Source organism: Pezoporus occidentalis, unplaced genomic scaffold, assembly GCF_034315485.1.
Source record: "Pezoporus occidentalis ecotype Australia unplaced genomic scaffold, CSIRO_AGI_Poc_V1 ctg272, whole genome shotgun sequence".
Classification (NCBI taxonomy): domain Eukaryota; kingdom Metazoa; phylum Chordata; class Aves; order Psittaciformes; family Psittacidae; genus Pezoporus; species Pezoporus occidentalis.
This window is the reverse complement of record NW_026914632.1, coordinates 925983-950208: the sequence shown is the minus strand read 5'-3', so window position 1 is coordinate 950208 and position 24226 is coordinate 925983. Positions and strand designations below refer to the sequence as shown.

Sequence of the window (24226 nt, the reverse complement as noted above, 5' to 3'; positions counted from 1 at the left end):
GATCTTAAGGTCCTTTCCAACCTTAACTATTCTATGATTCTATGATTCTGTGACTCAGGTCTGACTATTTACTTTCTGCCATATACAAGTTACTTTTTTCTTCTCACCTTTTCCATTAACCTTATTTAACCAGCAGACTGTATTACTCTGTTGAAGTTTTATGTGAACCCCACTGGCAGCTTGAAGCTGTGTGGCAGTAAAAGAGCAGTGCAGGGAAGTAACAAGGGGCCAAATGGGACTGTAAGGTTTTCACCAAGAGAGGAGTAAGGAGGGTCCATAGCATAGCAGGGCTTTTGGGAGAAACCCATATGGGGAGTGAGTGAAGGTCCCTGACCAGACATGTCTCTGCTGAGTCAAGAGAGCTCCTGATGTGTATGTGGGACAGCTGGGACTGTTGATCACTGCGCAGAAAGATGTGAGACTGAGGAAAATGAGGAAAAACCAAGCTTCTGAAACTCTGGATAAAGTGACATGTGGACTGAAGCTATTGGCTTAAATGTACGAAATTATTCTTATATGTGTATGATTTAAATAACGAACAAAATTTTATTTATTGAGGCATTTATTTTCATCTGGCAAAAAGGAGAAGGCAGGAAACTCCTAAACCAAGTATTTACTTAATCATGTTGTCTCAAAGGATAAAATGGAAAAACTGATTCAGTATTGTTAATTTATTATTTATCCCTTTTAAAAACTGTTTGGCTTTCCTTTTGCGTTAATGGTATTTGTTAAACATTTTTAAGATTATAGATGAAATCCTGAAACTTTTGAAGAAACAGTAATTTTGCTGCTGGCTTCTATGGAATTTTTTTCTACCCTGTAACAGTAAGAGGGATCCTGGTTTGACTTTGATCAGTGCTCTGTTACAGAAATAGGTGAATAAATATTCATATTGAAAGTTTAAATCCTTAGTAGAATGGCTTCATCAGAACAGTAATTAGTAAGTCTTTACTGTCTTTGTTGCAGAGGATTTCACCCCAGTTCCATATAAGGCTCCACCACCTCCAAAACCAGAAAAAACATTTCCTCCGTATACTGGATTTGGTTCTGAAGAGGATTCTCTGTGCTCCTGTATGGGTCTAATTCTCAAGCCTCCAGCAAAAGATTTCAAGAAATTCCTGGAGAAAGACAGGTATTTCAGTGAAAAATAATTCCAACTTTTTTAATTATGTCTTTTTGTGAAGGAGATAAATGTTAAGTAGAGATTTATTTATTTTTTTTAGCAAAATATGCAGCTCATCAGACTTTAAGGGACAGGAGCATGAGGACTGGTTTAGTAACATGGTACTCCAATTTTCTCCAAACTCAGGAAAATTTCCCTTTTGAGAAAGCAAATATTCTGACCTTTCCATCTCACATACCCTTATCTGGCAGGGGAGATACCATGATCAGGCAGGTTGTTTTCACAGGGTGAGCCTCATCCCCTGCACTCTGGATGTGTTGACTCCTGTGATTTCCGCAAATGTGGGAAACCTGGCTGCATAATTTGTGGTAGTGGGGACTGCATTCGTGCTTTCCCCTTTATGTTTTTAAGGTTGGACTTGATGGTCTTAAAGGTCTTTTCCAAAGTAGTTGATTCTATGATTCCCTTCTGCTGTTTTCAGTGGGAATTTCATGGAACTCTGCATTGAGGAGTTAGTCAGGAATCATTCCAACAGTGATTTGTTTTCCTGTTTGACTTTCTGGCATTTACTTTTTTTGTCTGATGAATTTCATGCAGTTTGCTGTAGCAATATTAAAGCATTAACCTTTTACTTTCCATTACAAAATTATTTGGTAGGGGTGTGGTGTTGAAGCCTAAGCTGAAAGCAAAGTTACATGCTAGAGATTCACCCATAGAACCTCCATAAAAGAAGAATGCTATTAGAAGCAGGCTTGGGAATGTATTGATAGTGCATATAGCGGTACTGTAAATCATTTAAAACATAATCACATAACAAATATCTAACTAGTAAGATCATCTGGTGGGCCTAATTTTGTGGAAATAATCCTAGTATGTATTTCAATTCAGAATTTGATTTGAAAATATACATAACTAAAGATGTTATTCCTTCATAACTTTTCTAGAAAGAACCTTTGAGCTTGATTTGCAACTGCATTTGAATACAAATTCATTCCAGACTTGCAGCAGAGAAATAATTTTCCCCTGAAAATTATTCCTTTCTATCTGGCTGATTTTAGCTGGTTCTTTAAGCTGAAAATGTTTTCTGATAAAGTAGGGAAATTTCTGCCATTTCACTGCTTGGTCCAGAAATAACACAATTAATGTATGCTACAAAACTCAGGAGGATGCATCTCTTAGTGATGAAAACTTTTCTCATACTCTGTTTTTTATTTCTTACCTCTTTTGCTTTTTAGAATTGGCATGGAAAGTAACATACTGCGCTTTCTTGCAAAACTCATCACAGATAGTCCTATTGACAAGGATAGGAAATTAATAATTTCCTACTTCCTGAGTGATGACACCATTTCAGTTTTTGAACATGTACAACGAAACTCAGGTGAGATGTACTAATGTCTTGCAATCACTCCCAAGTTGCCACACTCATTTCATAAGCACTTACAATAAACATTGTGCCAGACAGCACTAGCAGAAGCAGGGATGTGGATTTCTAAATGCAATGCGAATTACATCAACAGCTCTGCTGCACTAGTTTGCATAGCTGAATGTCATAGTAATTTATAATCTTCAGCACTCAGAATAACACTCTTTATTGTATGACAGTACTTCAGAATATCCTTTGGGAACTGGAAGTTTAATGCATTTGAACTTTTGTTACATTTTAATTTGCAAATTTGGCCTTTAAACATTTGCTTTTGTTGCGGATAACTTACAGGAATTGTATTATAACTGATGATAAATAGGAACAGGAAAATGTGAGACATCAAGAATGAAAGAATAAATCCTTTTTTTTTTTTTGTTAAGGTGTTATGAAATCAATATAGCATTCATTGTATAGAAGCAGCTCATGAAAGCAAAACAGCTGTTATATTTTTTAACGTACATTAATGATGTAATGTTGAGCAATAAAGAATAAAGACTGCCCTGTGCTAGTGTCTTTACATGTGTGTGTATACAAAATTGAATTTCAAGAGCCAGACTATCAATGTTGAAGTGACAAATGCTTTGTTACTTCTCAATTGCTTGATCACATTTATTCTATTGCTGGAGCATGGTCACTCAATGTTGTAATGATTAGATTCTTTCGACCACTGTTTTCTGTTGTAGGCTGCCTCCAACTGAGGGTATGAAAGGTTTTGTGATTTTCAAGCATGTTTTTATTTCCTTTGAGTGTCTTATGCATGGATAGAAGTACATAGCACTGGGAGGGATGTCAGAAAGTCATTCTGTCACTCAGACAGATTAGGAAGCCTTGGCTAAACATGACCCTGTTGGAGACATTAGGGTATTTCTGTTGAAGCCCACAAAACATCTGCAGGAGCAGTGTCAGAGCAGTTAACATCCAGAAGTACTCTGGCACCTCTCAACGTGCAGTTGAAGGACTGACTCTTAAAAGCTGCTGTCAGCCTCTGATAAAACTACAGAGAGAAAAAGAAATCAGGAAATCACATTCTCCCAAAGATAAGGAAAAGTGAGTAATAGAAGGTTTCCTTAGTTACCATATTAAGCTCTTGTGGAACTTTATGGCTAGCTCTTTTTATACTGCCAAAGTTGCCTTGTATCAGCTTCTTGGCACAGAGCACCTTAGTATGTTATTTGAGGTACACCCTGCAGTGTGACCAGCTCACTGTGCTCAGAACTTGCCTATTTGGTACTTCCAGCTCACTGTTTAGAGGAAAGACTAGGGAGGACTGTTCCCTTCCCTTTGCTTCAGGCTTTGCTGCTAGCAGGTGACTTTGTAGGGTCCAGTTATTCAGCTTAAGGACTAAGTATTCTTGACACCCTACGCTTAAGCCTTTACTGAAAATGATTTCTGAAGTTAATCTTTCTCAGACCTATGATGCACATCACATCCATATAAAATGAAGGTGTGGTGAATATCTAGACACTTCTGTATTCCTGGGGAACTTTTTCTGTGCCAGTGGTGCTGCTAAGTCCTTTTGGCTACCCCCTGCACATGAGTACGTTTTTGGGAAGGCCTGAGCCTTTTCAGTGCAAAGAACTTCTAATGGCATCCTTGTCTGTATCCAACTATATTAAGAATTCATAAATAGGAACCTCACCCCCAACTAGGATACAAGCAATTCTCTGAGATACGTTTTGAAAACGTGTAGAGTACATGCTTAGGCTTCAACGAGCATTCCCAGTAAGCCCTGCTCTCCACTGGAACATCAAGATTTAGCATTGTTTATGGCAGCAGTGTCCTGTCATTGTTATTTCACTAGTTTCCTGCCGTCCAGTGGCCTGTAACTTATGAAATTTTTATTACAGCTAAATACACATACACTTTTATATATATGTATATATGGTTTTGTTATGTAATGCTGCTGTGAGCCTCAAAAGCAGCTCAGTTCTCCACTCAGGAATGAAATTTTTGATTGGCATTCTCTATATCCAGAGACATGAAGGTCTAAAGGTACAGCTGCATTGTTAAATTATATCATATATATATAATCATATGTATTGCCCATTCGGTCACTCCTGGTCACACCTTTGCATCACTGCAACTAGACAAGGCTCCAGAGAGCCTGGAACCCCTCCTGGAGGATGCTTAACTCCAGAAAACTCTCCTGCAAGGCAGTGAGGACAAGACTGCACCAGGTTTGGCTTGCTGCACCCTTATCAGTTATTTAACACTGTCCAAGGAGGTTTTGCACACTCAAAAATTCAGGTCCTTCTGCCACACCCAAGGGCTGCAATACATATCCTGAGTTTCTTTGTTCCCACCTTCCTTCTTTCTTCCCCCTTTCTCTTCTTTCTCTTCTCTCTCTCTCCCCCTCATTTTAGTCATGTTTGAAGAAAAAGTGAATGGGTTTCTTTCAGGTTAAGAATGAGAAGGTTTTGCAGAGTTCAGATAAAAGCAGCAAAGAAAAAGGACCAAGACATGCAAAATGGAAGAACATTTTTATGTGAGAAAGAAAAATATTGAAGTGGATGGGGTGGGGGAAGAGTAAGCTTGAGCACGTCTTAGAGAAGGGATGTGTTAAAACAGTAAATAACTCCCAAAATAACCATCCCTTTTGTGCACAGGTTCAAAGGGATATTTTTTGCCTTTTTATTTGCATGAGTTGATGCAAATTGACAAGTGAAAATGTTTCAAATCTCAGTCCTAGAATAGAAGTAATAAGTTGCCCTTACTTTTGTCAGTCCAACATTCTGAAGGTTGTAGTGAGGTACTTCACACTGTTAATAACACTGGGAAACTGCATTTAAAATATACAGGCCTGGACATCTTGAAACACTTTTTGAGAAAGGGGTCAAAGCATGAGAACTTTGGCTCCCCATGCAGAAGAGCACAACCACTTTTTTACTCGGTGTAAGAGCAAGCCAACAGCTGTACAAACACCTGCAAAAGTCTGATCTGATCTTAATGGAAGAGGGTCTTTGGTTGTGGTGTTTATTTTGTGCTTTGAGCCTGGCTTTTGTAGATTTCCATCAAAATTTCTCATCAGATTTCAGTGTAAAATCACTAACCCAATGAGATATTTTTGGTTGTTTTTCTTTATACCACTTGAAATGAACTAACCCATAACATTTAAAAAACAATTACGGAACAGAGATATTACAGTGAGTTTCCAATCTAAGTGCACAATTGCAGGGAAATAGAGACAAAAATGAAATTCCAATGTTACAGAGACCAGTTCTATTTAACTATTACAAAGAGTTACCAGGATTATATAACCCAAATTTTCATATTTATTTTAATAGCTAGGGGAAAAGGAATGTGTTAAGACTCGAGTTACATTAGTGATTTGAAATGTTTTTTGAGTCAAGCTAGATCTGACCACTACCATAGTGTATTTTTTGTCTTTTGCTTTTATAGTGCTAATAAAGCAATTAAGACAAACCTGCTCCAAAATCTGGTTTCATAAGTAGTTTGGGTTTCACATTCATTTCTAATTTTGACTATAAAAGGCATTTTATTACATTGTTCATCAGCCTTTCATTGAACTTACATCAGTACCTAATATGTAAGATGTCATTAAACATTACTAAAGTATGCTTTTGGCTTTTGGCTTGAAAGCTCAAATATAAACAGGAAACAAATCCCAGGCACTCCAAAGTTGTGGTAGGACACATATCCTGGTGAAACTAAACATGTGACAGAATGTTTTCTAGAAAGCTTGGTACACACAATGCAATCTTGTAGTGCATGAGAGCACATTACCGGTAAGCAAAATGTTCCTTTTAGTATCTTATAGACCCTTGAGTACCACATGCAGTTTCCGGTGTCATGAATAAAATCATTATAATATGAAAAGAAATAATGTAACATGCCCAACTCACAAGGGAAATAACAGATCACAATTAAATTGCATGGGCAGAACACTTTGAGGAAGATAGTGTTGTATCACTCCTATCACTATTTTACATTCAAAAGCCCTTAAAAACAAGCTAGAACTACCCTGCAGCAGAATTTGTGATCTTTGTAGGACTGTGTTGTCCTAATTTGTGAAATTTTCTCTTTCTTTAACAGTTCAAGGGTAATTGCCTGCATCTTACGTTTTGCTTCTTATATTTCTCAAGGGGCAGTCCCAAAGCTGGCAACAGGGTTATGGGAATGATTTGAATAGACCCATTTTTGACCCATTTTAAAGAAAAGAAAAAAGGGAAAGGTGTTTGGTAGGCATTCAAGTGATACATGCCACAGAATATGCACAATATAACTGTTGCTGTGGACACTGACAGGGACAGTTCTTTTTGCACTGAGAGGGAGGGGGACAGTATATTACGAGACAAGAAACTCAAGGATGAAAATTAATATTTAAATACAAATAAACTGGTTTGGAGAGGTTTTTGCCTCTTCTTTTGGGTGTTTGGGGTTTTTCTTCTTTTTTCAAAGTAGAGCCACAATTAATCATTAAGAATTCTATTTCCATAGGGATACATGGTGGGAAGTTCTTGGAAAGAGGTCGCATTAAGAAGCCTGGGCAGGAGCTTTTTAAGAGTGAGCCATCTGAATACTTCAAGGCTCAGGATCTGTTTGTTGGAGCCAGAGTTTGTTTCCATGGTCACAACTTTCTTTTGGTGGATGCCGATGAGTACACATTCAACTACATGGAGAAGCATGCAAATGAGGTGAAGCAGGCTCTTGTTATTTTCTATTATCTTTGAAGACTGTGCCTTTTCTGTATATTTTTCAGAATTATTTATACCTACTTTCTTCATCCAAAGCTCACAGTCCAGTGCTCTCTGATAGCAATGGATTTAGGAGATGATAGCTATGCAGTCTGTGCAAGCTTGGCCACTCTTTACAGTCCTTTCCCCTTCTACTTTCTCAGCATCCACTTTTATTGTATGAGGGTTGTTAGAAGGTGTATTCCCTGCCTATTCCTTCTTGAGATTGTTTATAGACCTCTTGTTCCCAAATTGTTCTACCCTACAGCTACTCTCTGTTTCCACAGCTTTCTGTGGTAGCAAGTTGAAAAGTTCACTGCCTGCTATGTAAAAAATATATGATAGAAGAAGTGTCTTTTATCTGTTTTAAACCAACCTCTCACTAGTTTAAATGCCAATTCTAGTGTTTTGGGGTTTAGTGAAGTTCTCCATTCACCTTTTGCACCACTTTCATAATTTTGTAAATCTCAGACACTCTTCCCCCTCAGCCTTTTTAGTCTGTCCTTGCAAGGCAACTGTGAGATGTGGAGACTGGAACAGTGTACAGTACTCAAGATATGAGCACATCTAAGTTTGAGTCTTACTGATTAGGCTACTTTATTACCTGGATTGGATTTTTGGGTTCATGAGTATTTATCTGCCAAAATGTTTCCATTGTAATCTTAGAAATTCATATCGCAGTCAGAAATTTAAGCTTACAGTTTGTAACGAGTTTCACTCAATACACACCTTTTGACATGGCCTTCAGAGGGGAAAGCAACAATAAATACACAGCTGGGGTGCATATGTTTCATAGCTCATGATGGGGCAGCAGCATGAATTTTGCCTTCATCAAACCTTCTCCAGAGCTGCCCTTTTGTTTAGGCTTGCTGAGAGCATGCCTAGGGAAAATATCCAGGAGGGTTTGTTAAGCTGTGTTACTCTGCCCATTCGTCCGGATCTTTTGTAGATCAGAAGGTCCATAGTGCAAGTTTTAATTGTTCAGTGTCTGCTGGCTCATTAAAATGAGTGAACCTGCAGGACTCCCAAGACATCAGTAGGCCTAGCATGATTTGAGGACTGCTGGTGCCATTTGGGAAAGGAGCTAAAAATGTTACTGTGGTCTCTAAAACTTTTTGATTGCTTGTCCAGCTGCTCCACACCACTGCCTTGCATGGCATTGCATGGCAGGGTTGTACCTGGAGTTTTGGCATAGGCAGTGATCATATTTTCTAAATCTAAGAATGTTACCTGCAACCAGTGATGTAATAATTAAACTTGGACCAAATTGTGCTGTTCTGGCAGTGTCATAGAGACTTTAAAAACCCATTTCTAGAGAAACTGGTTCCTAACAGATTTTCGTTCTGCTAATTCTAAGTATGTAAGACAGCATAGTCTAATATGAATGAGAATATGTTGGAACAGTTAATTGAAGACAATCGTGAAAACATCAGTTTTAACTTGGTGAAGTTTATTAATTGAGAATTAAGTGAGGTGCACCAACATAAAACGAAGAACAAGTTACTGGAACTCTACTTTAAATGTTTGTACTTCTTCTTTAGCAATACGATATTTGAAGCGAGAGTGTATCTCCTTTTATGTAGATGGAATAGCTTCCTGAGAGTGCATGATCTAATTTTTTTTTGTTTAATTTTTTTATATTCTTGGCAGGAAGCAAATTTTTTTCAGTACCAAAGTTCCGGCCAAACTTCACACGGTGCTTATTTATGCATTTGAAGTGAGGCGATGGAGAAACTGATAATTCTTAGCAGTTCACAGTTCCTCTGCTTCTTGACAACTATTGTTGGTACATGCATAGTTGGTTGCATAATGGTTTTCTCTCTAATCTATGTCTTGCTCTTCTCTGTTAAGTTCTCTGTGGCTGATGTTGGTGTCATCCTCAAGAAGCTGAAAGTTATAACCAAACCTCGTTCCTGGGAAATCAGACAGTTGTTTGCAGCCACCGACCCAGACCATAACAAGGTGATTGAGTATGATGCTTTCAGGTAAGACAGTGGATTTTGGTTTTTAGTATTTAATGAGGGCGCATTCCCCCAAAATTTACAGAGCATGACTTTCTTGATGCTTTCTGCATCGGTGTTAGCTGACAAGTGGCGTACATTTGGATTGCATTTACTTGGAGATTGTGTGTGAAAAAGTCAATCAGAATCATAGAATCCATGTTCCAGAAAAAAGGAAAAATGTGGTAGTTTCAAGTAAGCTGAAAAGCACAACTCAAATCTTTCTACTTTTTATGGAGATAGCACAGGGTACTGTGAAGAAGTCAGCAGTAATATACACATTGAAAGGTAAAGAAAAGTCCATAGTCTTCAAGAAGTAATGTTTGGGTTACCTCTTGAAAATGTTATTTGGGGTTTTAATTACTGATTCTGGTAATGATCCAGATATGGCAATGGGCAAATGTATAGATACATGAAAGAGGAAGTCATGCTCAGATGCAGGCTGATTTCAGTTTATTCCACAGCCAGAATACTTGAGCATATGAACTGTGTTGGGTGCTGGTAAAGTTAATGATGTGGAATAGAGGAGGAAATTTTATCTAGAAGCAATTGTTTTTCACAGTGGTAATACATGATGTATTTAGGAACTGCCATAATGACTAAAGCATATAAGTAGGTGTGTATTGTGTGGAATGCCAGCCCGATAGGGATGTTAACCAAGGCAGAAATTGCTTCTGCAATATCTCAGAAGAGATATAGATCACCGTAAGGTTCTTCCAGCAATTCAAAGTAGTGAGAAATTAAAACAAGCTGGTATTCAGAAATTAAAAATAAGTGATTAAAAGGTATGATTTAAACTAAGAGGCCACACTAATTGGCAGCTTTTGGTCAAATATTTCAAGACTCAAATATTTTACTTGACAGAAGCAAGATTTTGAATTGTTAATTGCATTGGAAGGGGAAATGTCATTACTAGAGTAAGAAGGGGAGAAAATTAAAGTTAATGTGTATCTGGATATACTTTATAGCACTTGGAATAGGGTTTTAATTTATATGGACAATAACCATTTAAAATAAAATAATTACAGTTTTTATTTAAATTATGAAATAATCATCTGCAAAACTTCATCTTCTTACATGCACTAGGAGCAGGTCAAAGTTCAGAATATTTGCATGACAAAATTAGTGGAGCACACTTTTAGGAGGGATGATTGTTCTTTCAAACAGCAGAGAAAGGTTTTAATTTTATCAAAAAGAGGCTCAGTTGAGTGTAAATTTAATCATAGTCATATTCTGTGCAGCTGTGAACAGCCCAGCTGTTTAATTTAGGGTAGTGCTGTTCTGTAGCTTGAAGTAGGTATGTCTAGTTATATGGTATTGAGGCACTTGGTTTCAGTAATAAAAATGCAGTAGCCCTCTTCATGAGCAAGAGAGGAAGCAGGGGAACCCTGTAATAAGTGTTGTCTAACCCTCAATGCTCACCTGGGCCAGGCTGAACAGCTACTAATGGCCTACATCCCTCCTGTGGTGGGACCACAGGGGGTCTAACAGGAAGCATTCACATGGCCAGAGGAAGAATTTACCTCTTACGAACATTTAACTTTTGTGCTTTATAGTGAGAGTAGGTTTTGTTTCTGTTCATTTATATTATAATCAGTAATCTAAAGGCTCTCTTCTTTTTATTATCCATGTGTCTTATCAGAATGGAAGAAACATTTTTACTGGCAAAGATGACAGCACTTCTTTGCATCTCTGAAAAGTCAAATATATTTTTCTGTGAATAGAATGTATTTTTCTCTCAGTTTTGTATTTTCCTTTCAGTTTTGTATTTTCTTGTGTACATCAATGTTTATTTTTAATCTGTCATGGCATTTCATAATTCTGACTAGCTATAAATGATTATTTTTAGTAAAGGCAATTATCTGTGTGACAGCTTCAACCAGCATGATAATCCTCTTATCTTAAATACAGCTAAAGCTTTGCTATGCTCTGGATTTGGCTGTTCAGATTTCTTGCTTTCTACCTAAGTGAATTTATGAGCTGCATTTAAAAATACACCTATAAGTATGATGTAGTGAACAAAATTGTAATTATACAATTTAACTACTTTCAGAACCCAAATCTATGGCACATCATCCAGAAAATAAATGCATGGTGTGCACTGAAGCTATCCCCTAAGCTATCATTAAAACTATTGAAAGCTTTGTTAAAAAAAGAAGAGAGAAAGAACTAAAGCGTAGATGCCTGTGCATCCCATGGTTCTATCCAAGCTTCTTTGTCTCATTAAGTTACTGGCAAGACTGTTTGCTGTTAAAGACAAAAGAGCCATGTGGGTTTAACAAAGATGCCTATCTTCAATTCAGCTTTGGACACAGCTCTATTAAGCATTTAATGGTTATATTTTCTTTCTCTACCAAATTCAGATTGCAATCTGTTTTATTCTTCTAGAACAAGAAGAAAAGTAAAACAAAAGATAACTAGGCTGTGGGAACAATTGCTGCAATTTGTTTCTTTTTGTCAGGAAGAGTTTAGATGTAATTCCATTTGTGAATCTTGGGTCTCACTCAGTAGTCCCTAGCAATCACAAAAATAGTGCTTAATTTCCCAAATAAGACAGTAATTTTATCTAAGAGTTTTAGTGACTTGATTGTTAACTGACTTGAGAAAATAAAAGACCTTTAAAATCCTGACACTAGAAGAATCTAGTGGAAATATTCAGATGGATGGTGTTCATGCTTTCAGTTTTGCCAGCCCAAGCATTTAGAGTGCCAGGCTAATCTGGCAGTATTGTCCTCTTCTTTGTGTTTGCAGTACTATTACTCCAGGCTCTAGTTTTGACTGGATCTCTGAATGCTGCTACAATATAAGTCATAATAGTAAGTTACTGAGGTTTGGTCATTAAGTCTGCATAATCTCAAGGTTTGCTACTGTCGACAACCTGTTTTTTCCTTATATTTATCTCCTGCCACTGTACATAAAGGATGTTTTTAATCTACTTAATAAAAAAAAACCAGTAGCTCAAAGTAGACACTGTACTGTGTTTAGCATCCTTTTTTGAATAGCTGTGTATGTACAATTGTATTTTGCAAAGAGACATCTTCTTAGAACAGGACTGCACAAGCCTCTGAGACGAAGCAAGTGAAAAATTGTGTTTGTTGTTAGAATTTTGTTAATTCACTATCCTCTTGCATAAATGTGATGCCAAAATATCTCTGCTGATATTCCATGCCAGTATGGTATCTCTGGAAAAAGGCTTCAGTCATGATTATTTTGTAATTTTGTATGTTTAGCCAACTACTGAGGAAATGTGGACATCCTGCAAAGTTTAAGAGTTCAGGTAATTTCCATTATGGAAGAGATCTGAAATTCAAATTTAAGTAGATGCATTCTTTAAAGGTCTGAATACAGCATTATATAATGAGTGCACTTTTTTTTCCTCTCATAAAACTGAGTGATTATTAACTGTTTTTAACTCCTATACTGAAATGTAATGTAGGCTGTTGTTTTTGTGAACAGAAATTTGATAGTCAGTATCACTGGTGAAGCATTTTCAGACCATGAAATGATGACTCTTGGGCGTTATTACGGTGTGAAAGATGAACGTGAAACAGACCTCCACTACCTCCTTGCAGTGGCTCAAGAACAACTAAAGAAAAATAGGTTTGAGAATTTTGAACAACTGACTGCAGTGCTTCAATACAATGACCGTGAAAAGTAAGATTCTTCTATTTATCCTAAGCTGTTATTTGGAAATCTCTGCTTGTAGACCTACTTTTCTGGTTGTTGCTGAGCAAATTATATATTGCAGCCAAAGAATATTGTTTGTTAAGCCTCTCTCATCATTTGAGAGTTGAAAGAAAAGGATAGCCTTTTTATCTCTTTTTCATTTTGCTGCTGGACTTTTTATTATAGATTCTGTCCTGAGCATTCTGTGACATAATGAGATGCCCATTCACAGGCAAAACACAGTGTTCTAAAACAAAGAGGAAAAATAGTGATTTAATGGAAAAAAAGATGTATTTGCAGCTGAATCTTTGTATGACTCATTTGCCCTTTTTGTACCCTGGTAGCATAGATAAAGAATCACAGAGAATCACTAAGGACATCAGCATGGGAGAGACAGGCCATCATGTTCAATTCAAGCTTCTCGGCTTTATAGTAGCTGAATTTCATAAAACCTTGTTTTCTTTACCTCTAGCCTGATACTCTTTACATGTTTTCCTATTTACAGCAACATTCATTTGAAATCAATCTGGAAAATACCTCATGTACACTTCTGCCCTTCTCTTTCTTTTGAGTAGATGTGGAGTGCTGCCCCGTGAGGTGTGCAGGACTATTTGCAAGTCGTTTAAGTTGCCACTGGCTGATGATGATCTGCAAGCTTTATTGACCATGTAAGTTAAAAGCAGGTAGTATGACCTGCATGCAGGGGTGCAAATCAATGCTAAATATCTGCTGGAGACATAGGTCTTAAGAATTTGTCATTTATGTAATGTTAATCTTTTCATGATGCTGATTTTTTGTCCCTATTCAAATGTGGACTTATAGAATATTTATAATCGTCTGAGGTGCAACTTCTCTTTATCTGACATGGTAGATCATCTGGATTTTGTCAGAATTCTATGGAATTTGTCTTATGGGAAACAGCTACTGATACTTTCCCTTATCAATGAAATTTACTTTTCTTGCATTAGTTGTTCCTGTGTATATGTAAGGTAAAACCAATAGTCTTATGGAAGCACATTATACGAGTTTTAACAAACGTACTGAGATGAATACAGTGAAATGATCTTGAATCAAGTAGACAGCATCAGTAGCAAATAAAAGTGGTTTGCTACTCCTACTAATCTCACCTGAAATATATATTACTGTAATTTTTAAAAAGGGAAAGGAGCATTGGTATGGTTTTGGTATTTTTCCATAGCACATTTAGTTGTTTCAAAGCAAATTGCTTGGCTAGCTGTATTAATGGGAATAGAACTGGAAAGGTCTAGTATTCAGTGCACTTGTTTTAAAGGCTGGAGTTGAGAGTAACCTGTGCTGTTTTGAACACTTGTTCAAATGTTGTGTAATGTTGAGTTTGGTTATCATGGCCAGATTTTCTGGTAACAGGTTTAAATGCATGCTCATTGGTCTCTTCTTTCCCTGTGGGAAATGCTTAAATTTAAATGCTTGATTTTAGGAGGAATTGCAAACTAAGCATCAAATAATGAAATTACTCAGGTTTAAATGTGGAATCTGTTTTAATAAAGCATCTTTGTACTGCAAGCAAGACTTCCTACTTAAACCAGTATCAACAAGACTGCATTAAGAAGCCTAAGGGGCTATTTTTCAAAAAGGCCCTGTTTTCAGGCCAAAAGCTTTCAGAAGAGTTCCCTGCAGTAGCCAGATAGACACCTTTGGCAATTTATTTGCTGTTCAACACTGACAGTTAGGTAACAAGCATTAGTCATCAGAAGTATATCTGAATTTTAGCATTAATCTAAACCTCATTTTTCAGAACTCCCACTAAGCTGCCCAACACAAAAATTGTTGGAGGACAACTGACATCCTGTACTACACAAGGGCTTCTCATAGTTTCCATTTTATTAAGGCTGAAATTGAATAGATTCACAGAGAAGGGACTGGAGGCTTTCATTTATGTACTAATGCAGTACTGATGAAAAACAGACAAGCCTTGACACATCATAGGCTCCAGAGATGTGTTTATTGTTTGTGAATTTGTACCAGAAAAAGCTTTTGTGAGATGAACCTCTTCTCTTCTGAAGAGTGTCAGTGTAGGCAGTTAACAAGAAAAAGCCCAGTACACTTTAATAAAAATCAGAGATAAGCTTGGAAGACAAGGAGGAGACTAAGCCTGGATTTCACTCAGCTTTAGCCAGGTACCCATGACAGCTGAATTAGGGTTCAGCTGTTGTAGGTTCTTTTTCTAGGTGATGGAGGAGGAGACAGTTATCACCTCAACCTGTATAAGAGCTGGATTTCTAAATTACCACCCTTTTTCCTTTGTGTCTAAAGGGGCTGTGCAAGCTTGTATTGTAGATTTCTGTATCAGAAAGGTAAATGGTGTGAAGCTGACCTCAGAAATCAATGTGAGAAGTACTTCATGTAGTAGAGTGCTATGTGCAATGCCAGTTCTAAGTTAGAGTATCAGCTACTTTGAAAGATGGCATTTTATGTGGTGAGTCACTGTGCTGCAGGTAAGAAGGAAGAGTGTCACAGTCTTAATAATGTGTGCAGTTGGCACTGCTTGGTAAGTTTATTGTTTCATGAGGTTGCAGTTAGGGAAATATTTTTTTGGAGTCTATTAAATAGGAATTAATTTCCAAGTAATCTATAAATTGAAGAGTAGAGTTATCTGCATGAGATTTAGATTTTTTCTTTCCTCTTGCTTCTTGTAGTTTTCTTGACGATAAAAGAATCATAAACAGGCAGGTTTATTGTTAATGTTATTGTTAATTGCATACTCCTGGGACTATATGATTCAGTGTGGGCAGTTTGTCAGCAATATTCTTTCTCTGGGTAGGTTTTTTTTTTCTTTTGATGAGGAAGCATGTAATTTTGTGTCCATTGAAGTGGTGGTGGTAGTCCTACTGTGCATATCTGTATTTATGAAGGAAGAAATTAGTACAATAAAAGTTGTTGGATTGATTCCCACAAAATCAGTATATATAGCTAATGCACTAGCTGGACCCTATTCAGCTTTAAAATGATGCTAGACAATGTGATCAGATAATAGTTGAAGACTGAAACTGTGTTTATGCAGCTTTGCTATCTGAGATTAGGTGGCAAAGACTTTCTGTAGGACTTAATGGTTCCATTTTGAAAGGTAATACTCTTACAGAATTTATTATTTACATTTGTAAATTATACTGCAGTGATCTGTCACTTATTAAAAGCATGGGATGGGACTAGAAATTACTGTCTAATTTTGTGGTCACCCCCAGATGACCCAAACCTTCGTTTACTGTACCCAAAGACCATTCAGTTTCCAGAGAGTAGAGAGAATTAGCACAAATACTGAGGTTTCATAAGACCCCTTCATATTGTTTGTTGAGAGTAAATTTATATTTTTAATTGTGGGATGGTGAAATAGTAGGATATAGGTACCCAACAGTATGTCCATTTTTCCAATTTACCTGAACTGGCTTGTTAAAAAGTACCTCCTTTCTCCATAAGCATTTTCTCACTTGGATTTTTAATCCCTGGGAAATACAGACTTTTATTCAGAATGTATTAAGCTATGCAGATGGTAGCAATTGTTTCTGCTAGAAAACTACAGTAGTAATTATAAGCATTTCTTAAAATTAATGTAGGCATAATGAACAATTGCAGTTTAATAAATAAATATTGCTAAAGTGTTTAAGTAATGAATTCAGTTTTGATTTGTTTTGTTTTTTTTTTCTCCTGTTATTTTTATTTACTGCAATGATAAATGTATGCTAATGAGGACTTAAAGAGATCCAGCCCTTCCCCAGAGGTACAGCTGGCAGATAAAGAAAAATGGAGAGAAGAAAGAATAGATGACAAGTTTACTAGTATTACACATTGATTGTTCTGCGTTAGTTTTGTTAAGTGTATGTCTCTATTTTAAAAAGTATGCCTTTTAATTTCTGTTAAAAGTGGCTGTGTAGCTCTTCACCTCTCCACAGTACCCAGGTGAGACTGTTGGATTCTGGAGGGGGGCTTGTTGTTTTGAAAAAGTGTATTCATAGTGTCTCAGATAGCAGTGCCTGATAATAATAAGCCTCCTACATGGTCATTCCAGCTCTCAAGTCACTAATAGGCCAGGCCAAGCAGCTCCTGCCTGCTCAGCTTTTCCCTGGTTTGTGACTGGGTCATAATTTTTTACCTAGTTGCCTACCTGTAATAATATTCTTTTAGGGCTGACCTGTTTCTTTCAGGAAGCAAACCCTGTTTTCCTGCAATAGCAAGGGTCCTTTTAGCAGGAGCAAGATCAGAAATGGTCACAGAATCTTCCTCCTGCACTCTGTCTTCTGCTCATTACCTTTGATGTCTGAGACTCCCTGTGCCATTTGTGGTGAAAAGACTCTGCGGCATTAATATTTGTATCTCTATAAGGAAATTATTTCTGTTATTCAGTATGATGAGGAACTTATAGTTCAATCTGTAGTTGTTCAAGACATGAATAAATATATACACAAGATGGTAGCCATTACTTAATTCATACTGATCAGCCACATAGACTTGTCTATGCTTGCTGGTTTAAATCTTTTCATATGAGTAGTTTATGACAGCTCAGGTGTATACCTATGTTTCACAAAGACTATCAAAAAGGTTGAAGAATCCCAATGTTTTTTCTAAGGTTAAAGCAGCATGATGCTTCTTCTCTATTACTATTGGACTAACTTCTTAATATATGTTATTCAAAACCAAGGAATTAGAAAAAACTGCATGTATATTAATTTTTCACATAAATGCTTGGGCTACAGATTTTTAATGGGAAAGAAAAAAAATTTGTAATTAACCTTTACTCACCAAAGCATGCTCAGGAATGGTCATAATGAAATTTAACCAGATTTTTCACGTATCTGGAATATTTAATTATGGATATATTTTTAGAAGAGGAAATGTACAATTATTTTTGTAATGTCAAAGGAAAAGAACAAACCTCTGCAAACTATGATAGGGATGGGGGAGTAATTTCATAGCCTAACATCACATTTATTGGTGAAGTCACAGGGCAAAACTGAAAAGAAGCATGGTTTCAGGAGATCTTTGTTGCATCCTCTTGATAAGACAAATCTTATTTCCTTTCCTGAAAAGCACTGTCAGTTTCAGTTGTATTTACTCCAGCCACCATAATGTATGATATCTTTGTCCTAATAATGCACAAATTGATAGCGTCCCCTCAGTCCATCTGGATTCTCTGCCAAATTGCAGGTGTGTGCTTTTAGTAGATTGATATAGTAAGTCATAGCAGGAAAGAGATCTAAAGAGTAGAAATTTTTTTTTTCTTTCTTTATGGATAATTCTAGAGTAATGTTTTAAGCTGGTTTCTGTAGCTATTTAAATATGGGATTTAGGAATCCCATTTCCTCTGCCCATGTTAAAATCTTTGATTATAGTTAACTTCTTGCCCATGTTGTCATCTCAGTTTGACGGTGCTGTCACATCAAAGGACTTCTCCTTGTTAATGTTTGTCAAAAGCAGAAGCAATGCTTTCCTTGACTTCATTGCCTTAACATAAGTTTAAGTAGTTACATGCCTTCACTTGTTCTTTATTTAAAAATCCTTCCTATACATCTCTGCATCTTGGCAGTAGACTTAATCTTCATCACAAAGAGGAAAAGACTTAATCACAAAGAGGAAAATATAAATACATATTATGGCAAAACAAAATTAATTGTCATCATAGCTCTGAAATTCAGAATATTTTTTCCACGAGGTATAAGCTGTTCCTAATGCAAAACTGCTTTCTTTTCCCAATTGCCACTTGCAGTAAACCTGAAACAAACAAGAACTTCCTAGAAGTGGGAATGATAATTTTCTTGTATATTGAATATATTCCCCAAAAGTAAGGCTTTATGAAAATGTTAACTTGCACATGAGCTATTGTAAAGAAGCAAGCTATTAAAGGAGGGTTTCTCATGGCAATGTTTAAGGCTCCTTTTAAACACTAATAACAGTAGCATTCTTTTCTGACTTTTCTTTCATCTTCAGCATAACTCACTGTACTTAACATTCCAGTTTATCACTAGCATCTCTGTTTATGGGTCTCAGTGTATTTTATTATTATCTATCCTGCTGACTATTAAATGAATGGTGGGGGGTGGGGGAGGAGAAGGAGAGGATGAGCTGCAGTTTATTGCAGTTTATTTTTGTCACTAGATTTATTTCTCCTCTTCTCTGTTATTGTTTTCCAAGTTTGTGTTGTAAATTGTCTCTTGAAGTACCTTCATGCTTAATTTTTACCAGAACCCTCTGCAGTGATTGAAGGGTTTTGAGGCCCATGCTTTGTGTAGTGCTATTTCTCTAAGAACGAGATAGAATGATTTTCTAAAAGACTTGTTTCCTGATGATGCTCTTGCTCCTTGTCTTGCCAGATTACAGGGCAGAATTGTTTAACCTGGTGTTTCCTGCTAAAAACAGGTATTGAGTCTTGCTAGTTGTATGTCTCTCCATGGAACCCAGTGAGGCACAGACATTTCCAGGCTTTGCTTATATGCTTAAACCAGGGCCCTTTTACCTATTAGTGTTGGTTGAGACAGATGTCATTCAGATGTTATTTACGGAACCTGCTAGTACAGTATTTGTAGCAGAGCAGTTAAGCTGTTCATTTCAAGAACGATTTGCATGGTAGCTTTAGCTTGTGGATATCTTTCAAGTATTTGACTAATGCCATGGATATAACAGTGGTTCCCAAGGGCCTTAATCACCAGAGTGCTTTGCTGAACTGGGGACTTCTCTTCTGAAGCTGTTTCAATGGCAGAATGGCAGATGTATGATCAATGGCAGAAGTATGATGTGGCTTACAGATCTGCTCTCATGGGATTTATTAGTGCAGGGTAGTGATTTTAGAAACTCAAGGGAGGGAGATACTATGTTCCACATGTACCTGTAGACCTCAACTGGCAGGATATGTATCTTCATGCATTTAGAGGACCTTCATACCTAACACAAATATAAATTTGTTCCATCGACATAAAGAACAATGCCATAAACCAACTACTGAATGACAAGGTTTGTGATTTTTAAATCTGGCTGTTATTTGATAGGATAGAGAGCTGTGTTTGTCGATTGTAAATTAATTCCAAGGCGTGTGCAAACAGCATTTTTGAAGGACTGCTTATTTTCTGTAGAAGCTGTATAAAGTAAGTCAGTTGTTTTATAGCACAGCACTCTCATGTTATTGCACTTGTTTCTTTTCTACACAATGGAATCATACACTGACTGTCCCACTTCTATGTTCCTCACCAGTTGTGAGATCCCTTTGTTTGAAAAGTTTGCGAAACGCTTCAAAAATAAAATGAAAGTAGTTGAAATATAATAAGCCATAAAGAAGTTGAATTCTACTATGAGAGACAATAATGAGGTGTAAAATAAGAAATAGAATGCATGTTATAGAAGTCCTGACAGTTTGTGTCTTTCTGTACTCCAGCCAGATTTTGGTAATAAAGAAGTAAAAAACCATTATCCAAAAGGTAATGTATTAGTATGCTGTAGGTAGTAACATGATACAACTTTGTTAAAAAATTTCCTTTAACCTTGAGTTTATGTATATTCTGCTTAGGTCTGAAGATGACGATAAGCAAGTGGAATATAAAAAGTTTGTGGATGGGCTGAACTGGAGAGAGAATCCAATTCCTGTTTTCCAGACAATAAAGGTACATTTTTATCTCTCAAGGTAAAGCCAGTGTATCTCAGCAAGAGAACAGTACAGTACATTGATATAATTTGCCAACTTTAACATGAGTGCTTTATCCAGTGTAGACCACAACAGTTTTCATATTTGCGTGTTTGTGCCTTTTTTCTTTAAGTAATTATTTTTTTTCCAGGAGGTTTAGAATGAAGCAGAGAAGTCAAACAGGGATGAGGAACCCTGTAACACCCCTGTGCTTAATACGTGTCACATCTCTGTGACATTTTTCTAGAAGAAAAAAAAGAAAAAAAAAACAAAAAGAAGGGGAAACACGTGTATTTATCCATGAACAATTGGCGTGAATACTGCTTCACCCACAAATGGCATCGTCATATGTCAAATGATCTGTTTGCTTGCTGAGACAGGAAATAATTTAAACTCCGCTGACACGGCAGAAAATAGCTATGTATTTTTTATAACTCCATAAAAACTTGTGCACAAGGCACCACATCACCGGTAGGTGTGCAGCAAGAGCAGTACTGATGGATCAACTTTGTACATCTCCATCAGCCTGCTACTTAGGGTAAACAAAAACGTGGTATCAACAAATATGAATCTAATCTTGCCATCTTGTTCTGAATGGAACATTTAAAAATAAACGGTGCATAAGGCAATTATGCTGATTTTTAAAGACTTTGTGGTGGATAAATCCAAAACCCTTCTGCCAACACATAGTTTCGCTTTTCTGGCCTAGGCAATGTGTTGCTATGCTTGTACAGAATGCGTTTGATTGTATTCAGACCATTTAGAAACATAGCATTCCTTTAAATTCAAGTTCATCAGTGACATAGTTTAAAACAATATTCCTCAAGTACTGTGCTATTAACCTGACTCCTCTCTTACTTGGCTTAGCAGCTCTTTCTTCTGTAGCATCTCAAACCGACAATGTCTAATGAACTGCTGGTTTGCTCTGCATTTCATCATGGTTTATTTTTCACTTTGTCATTGAGAAGAATTTTTCCATCTCGTACAGATAAAATCAAAGCTCTTCCACATGTTTTATACAGCAGTCCTGTGGTTCAAAGTGTGTACTATGTTTTGTTCAGTGAGTATTCTTCGGTTTTACAGAAGAATTCTGTGCTTAAGTTATAACTCAGTGTTTAAGCAGTGACTGCTTTCAGGAGATTGTGTTAGGATAAGAGGCCTCTTGAGCCTCAGTATCACAGAAGCAGAAAGAAGGTCAGAACCTGTGCCCAGAGGTTTTTTGCCTTGAAGATGGCGCTAAGCTCTACACCAAAAAGCTGTTGAACATGTTTGACTTGCTTTTTTTCCTCTCATATGATAGCTTATCTAGCCATTGAGCATGACCCGATTTCTGGCAAGTGAGGGAAAGAGACAGCTCCTGCAGGTTGAAGGTGAGGTACAGGTGGTGGTAGAACCAAGAGGCAGCTTTCATGTAGTGAAGATGTGGAGGAGAAGGTTCTTGTGAAACAAGCAGGAGGTTGAAGTGGACATTTGTGGTGAAACACATGTCCTGATCAGCATAAGAGATTAGGTTTTGTTTTGGTGTGAAGACGACGTTATCTTTGCTTGGAGGACAGCCAGTGGATGAGCTGATGTCTAAGAGCCCCTGTTGAGAACGGTACATGGAGATATGGGAGGAAGATTGCAGCTGAAATAAAAAAGAGAGAAAGAGCATCCATAGAAATTATCACCAGTCATCATCATGCTGGGATAATCAGTTCCTCATCAACTCCAAAGCCTTGCTGTAACTGTCACACTGACATAAAGCACTGTTTTTAATTAACAGTGTCCAAATTGGTGCCAGCATAGTTTACTGAGTTTTATTGGCTTTATTATTTTGTTAGCTGCAATACCTCTTCTGTCTTTGGTACAGTTCAAGACTATTATAATGAAGAGATAATAGGAAATAGAAAAATCAGAGAAAGGGAGGGATTTAGATCTTGTTTAACTTTAGAAACCAATTGTCATTCTGTTCATGACTTACCATGAATTAACAGCAATATTTGGGGCTGCAGTAGCTGTATTTGACAGATAGATTTCAACAACAGATTTGTGCTTATTCAGCAGACTTTCTTCTTCTTTATCTCTTTGTTTTGTATGATTTTTGGTGTTGAAACATAGATGACTTCCAATACTTTGAAGTATAAATGCCTCAGTGAAGAAAATACAGTATTATTTAATTTAAAAATACCTGCAGAAGGGCTAATAAGAGAAAATATTTTTAGTACAATACTCTGCAAGATTGATAAAAATGTGCATGTAGTAATCTTTTAAGAGGATGTGTTAAATAAAGATCCACTTTTTCAAAGATTTATTATGAGGAAATGAAGCAGCTCGTTCAATCTTACCTTGATCAGCTTTTAATTATTCTTGTTTTCAACATTATATTCTAAGTTACTCTCTGGGTTACTAATTTCAGAATGAAGATGACTGGACCAGACAACCACCAATCTTTCGTGTGAAAGAGATCAAGTACTTACCTCTTCTGGATGATCTGTTTGGCAAGGAAGAATAATCTGATCTGTGCAAGGCAGTGCTTTTGAATTAATGTTTCAGCTCCAAAACTTGGACAGATACTGAAAAGATTCATATATAGGTTTTATTGCATTTAATTTCTTATTGCAACATAGATGTATACTTTATGTGGCTTTGTAACTCCTTCTTAATCAACAGTACTCTTTCATACTTATGCAGGCATAATTAAAACTGTGTCCTCTCATTTTTGTGCTTGGTTTTATGGAGAATTTGCAAGTATTGAGAAATATTGAGAAAATCTGTCTGACCCTGCTTTGTTGTGCAAACAAAGGTTGTTGATGACCTCTTAAAACATTAGGTCAGAATGTAACTCCATTCAAATTTCCTCTTTTGCTCTATCTTTTGCCTGTTATATGTGTCTTTTTGCTGTATCTCTGTGGTGATGCTTAAATACTGTTCATGTCAAAGATTGTTACTTTATGAAGGAAATACTAGCAAGGTTTTAGCACAGTATGAAGTTGCTCTGGTATCAGAGATAATTATAGCCTTCAAATGTAAAAGTCTGCGGGCATGGCACAGAAGCTATCAGTTCTTGCGTTTTGTTTTAAATGTGACTCAGATGAGTAGCCACCAAAGCTTACTTGGTGAGACGTGTATGAAGAGATGGTCCTTCCATACAATTTTAGAGGGCAGCTTTCTTGCAGTAGCACTGTACTTGCCCTTTGAAAATTAGTTGATGTCTTTTTGCTGAAAATCGCAGTGACTAAATGGAGTCCCTCCTTAGCATTTTTTGTATCTTTTTGAGCTTATGGCAGCTCAAAGCCATAATTAGATCTGAATTTACTTCATGCTTTTGAGAGAGAAGTTTAAAAAATGGAATGGCTGAGGTGAAGGCGGGTAGCTGACTCATCCATGACTGTTCCACAGGGGATGGGGAAGAGGTGTGAGCCAGTGGCTGGGAAACTTACACATCAGTAGAGTGAAAACCCTGTGCTTTCTGTGATCTGAAATTACAATTTGGGGAAGACGTGCTTGATCTAAAAGGGTGAGAATTCAACACATCTAAATCCCCAAACTGAAGGAAAGACAATAATTCGAACCATAACTTTATTCAGTAAATCTGTATCTTTCTGGAAATTTGAAGATCCCTTTTAGAATTATGATTCCATTTAGAAACTTGCTGCACTTTTGCATGGTAGTGTAAATGAAATTTTTAATAGTATG

The 24226-nt window shown here is 36.9% G+C and overlaps 1 protein-coding gene and 1 non-coding gene across 3 annotated transcripts in view; both read left to right on the top strand.

The window, feature by feature from the left end:
- EFHC2 (EF-hand domain containing 2) overlaps positions 1-23246 on the top strand; it is a 58319-nt gene extending 35073 nt beyond the window's left edge. For both annotated transcript variants that reach the window (XM_062624847.1, XM_062624848.1), the window contains exons 8-15: positions 967-1132; positions 2359-2501; positions 7005-7201; positions 9092-9225; positions 12697-12894; positions 13482-13574; positions 20435-20528; positions 22947-23246. In XM_062624847.1, coding sequence (XP_062480831.1) covers positions 967-1132; positions 2359-2501; positions 7005-7201; positions 9092-9225; positions 12697-12894; positions 13482-13574; positions 20435-20528; positions 22947-23042 — 1121 coding nt within the window. In that variant the 3' untranslated portion in view covers positions 23043-23246. The remainder of the gene's footprint in view (positions 1-966; positions 1133-2358; positions 2502-7004; positions 7202-9091; positions 9226-12696; positions 12895-13481; positions 13575-20434; positions 20529-22946) is intronic.
- LOC134166831 (U1 spliceosomal RNA) lies at positions 1360-1522 on the top strand. Its single transcript, XR_009966017.1, has one exon. It is a non-coding gene; the product is annotated as a U1 spliceosomal RNA (small nuclear RNA).
- Positions 23247-24226: the final 980 nt, after the last annotated feature.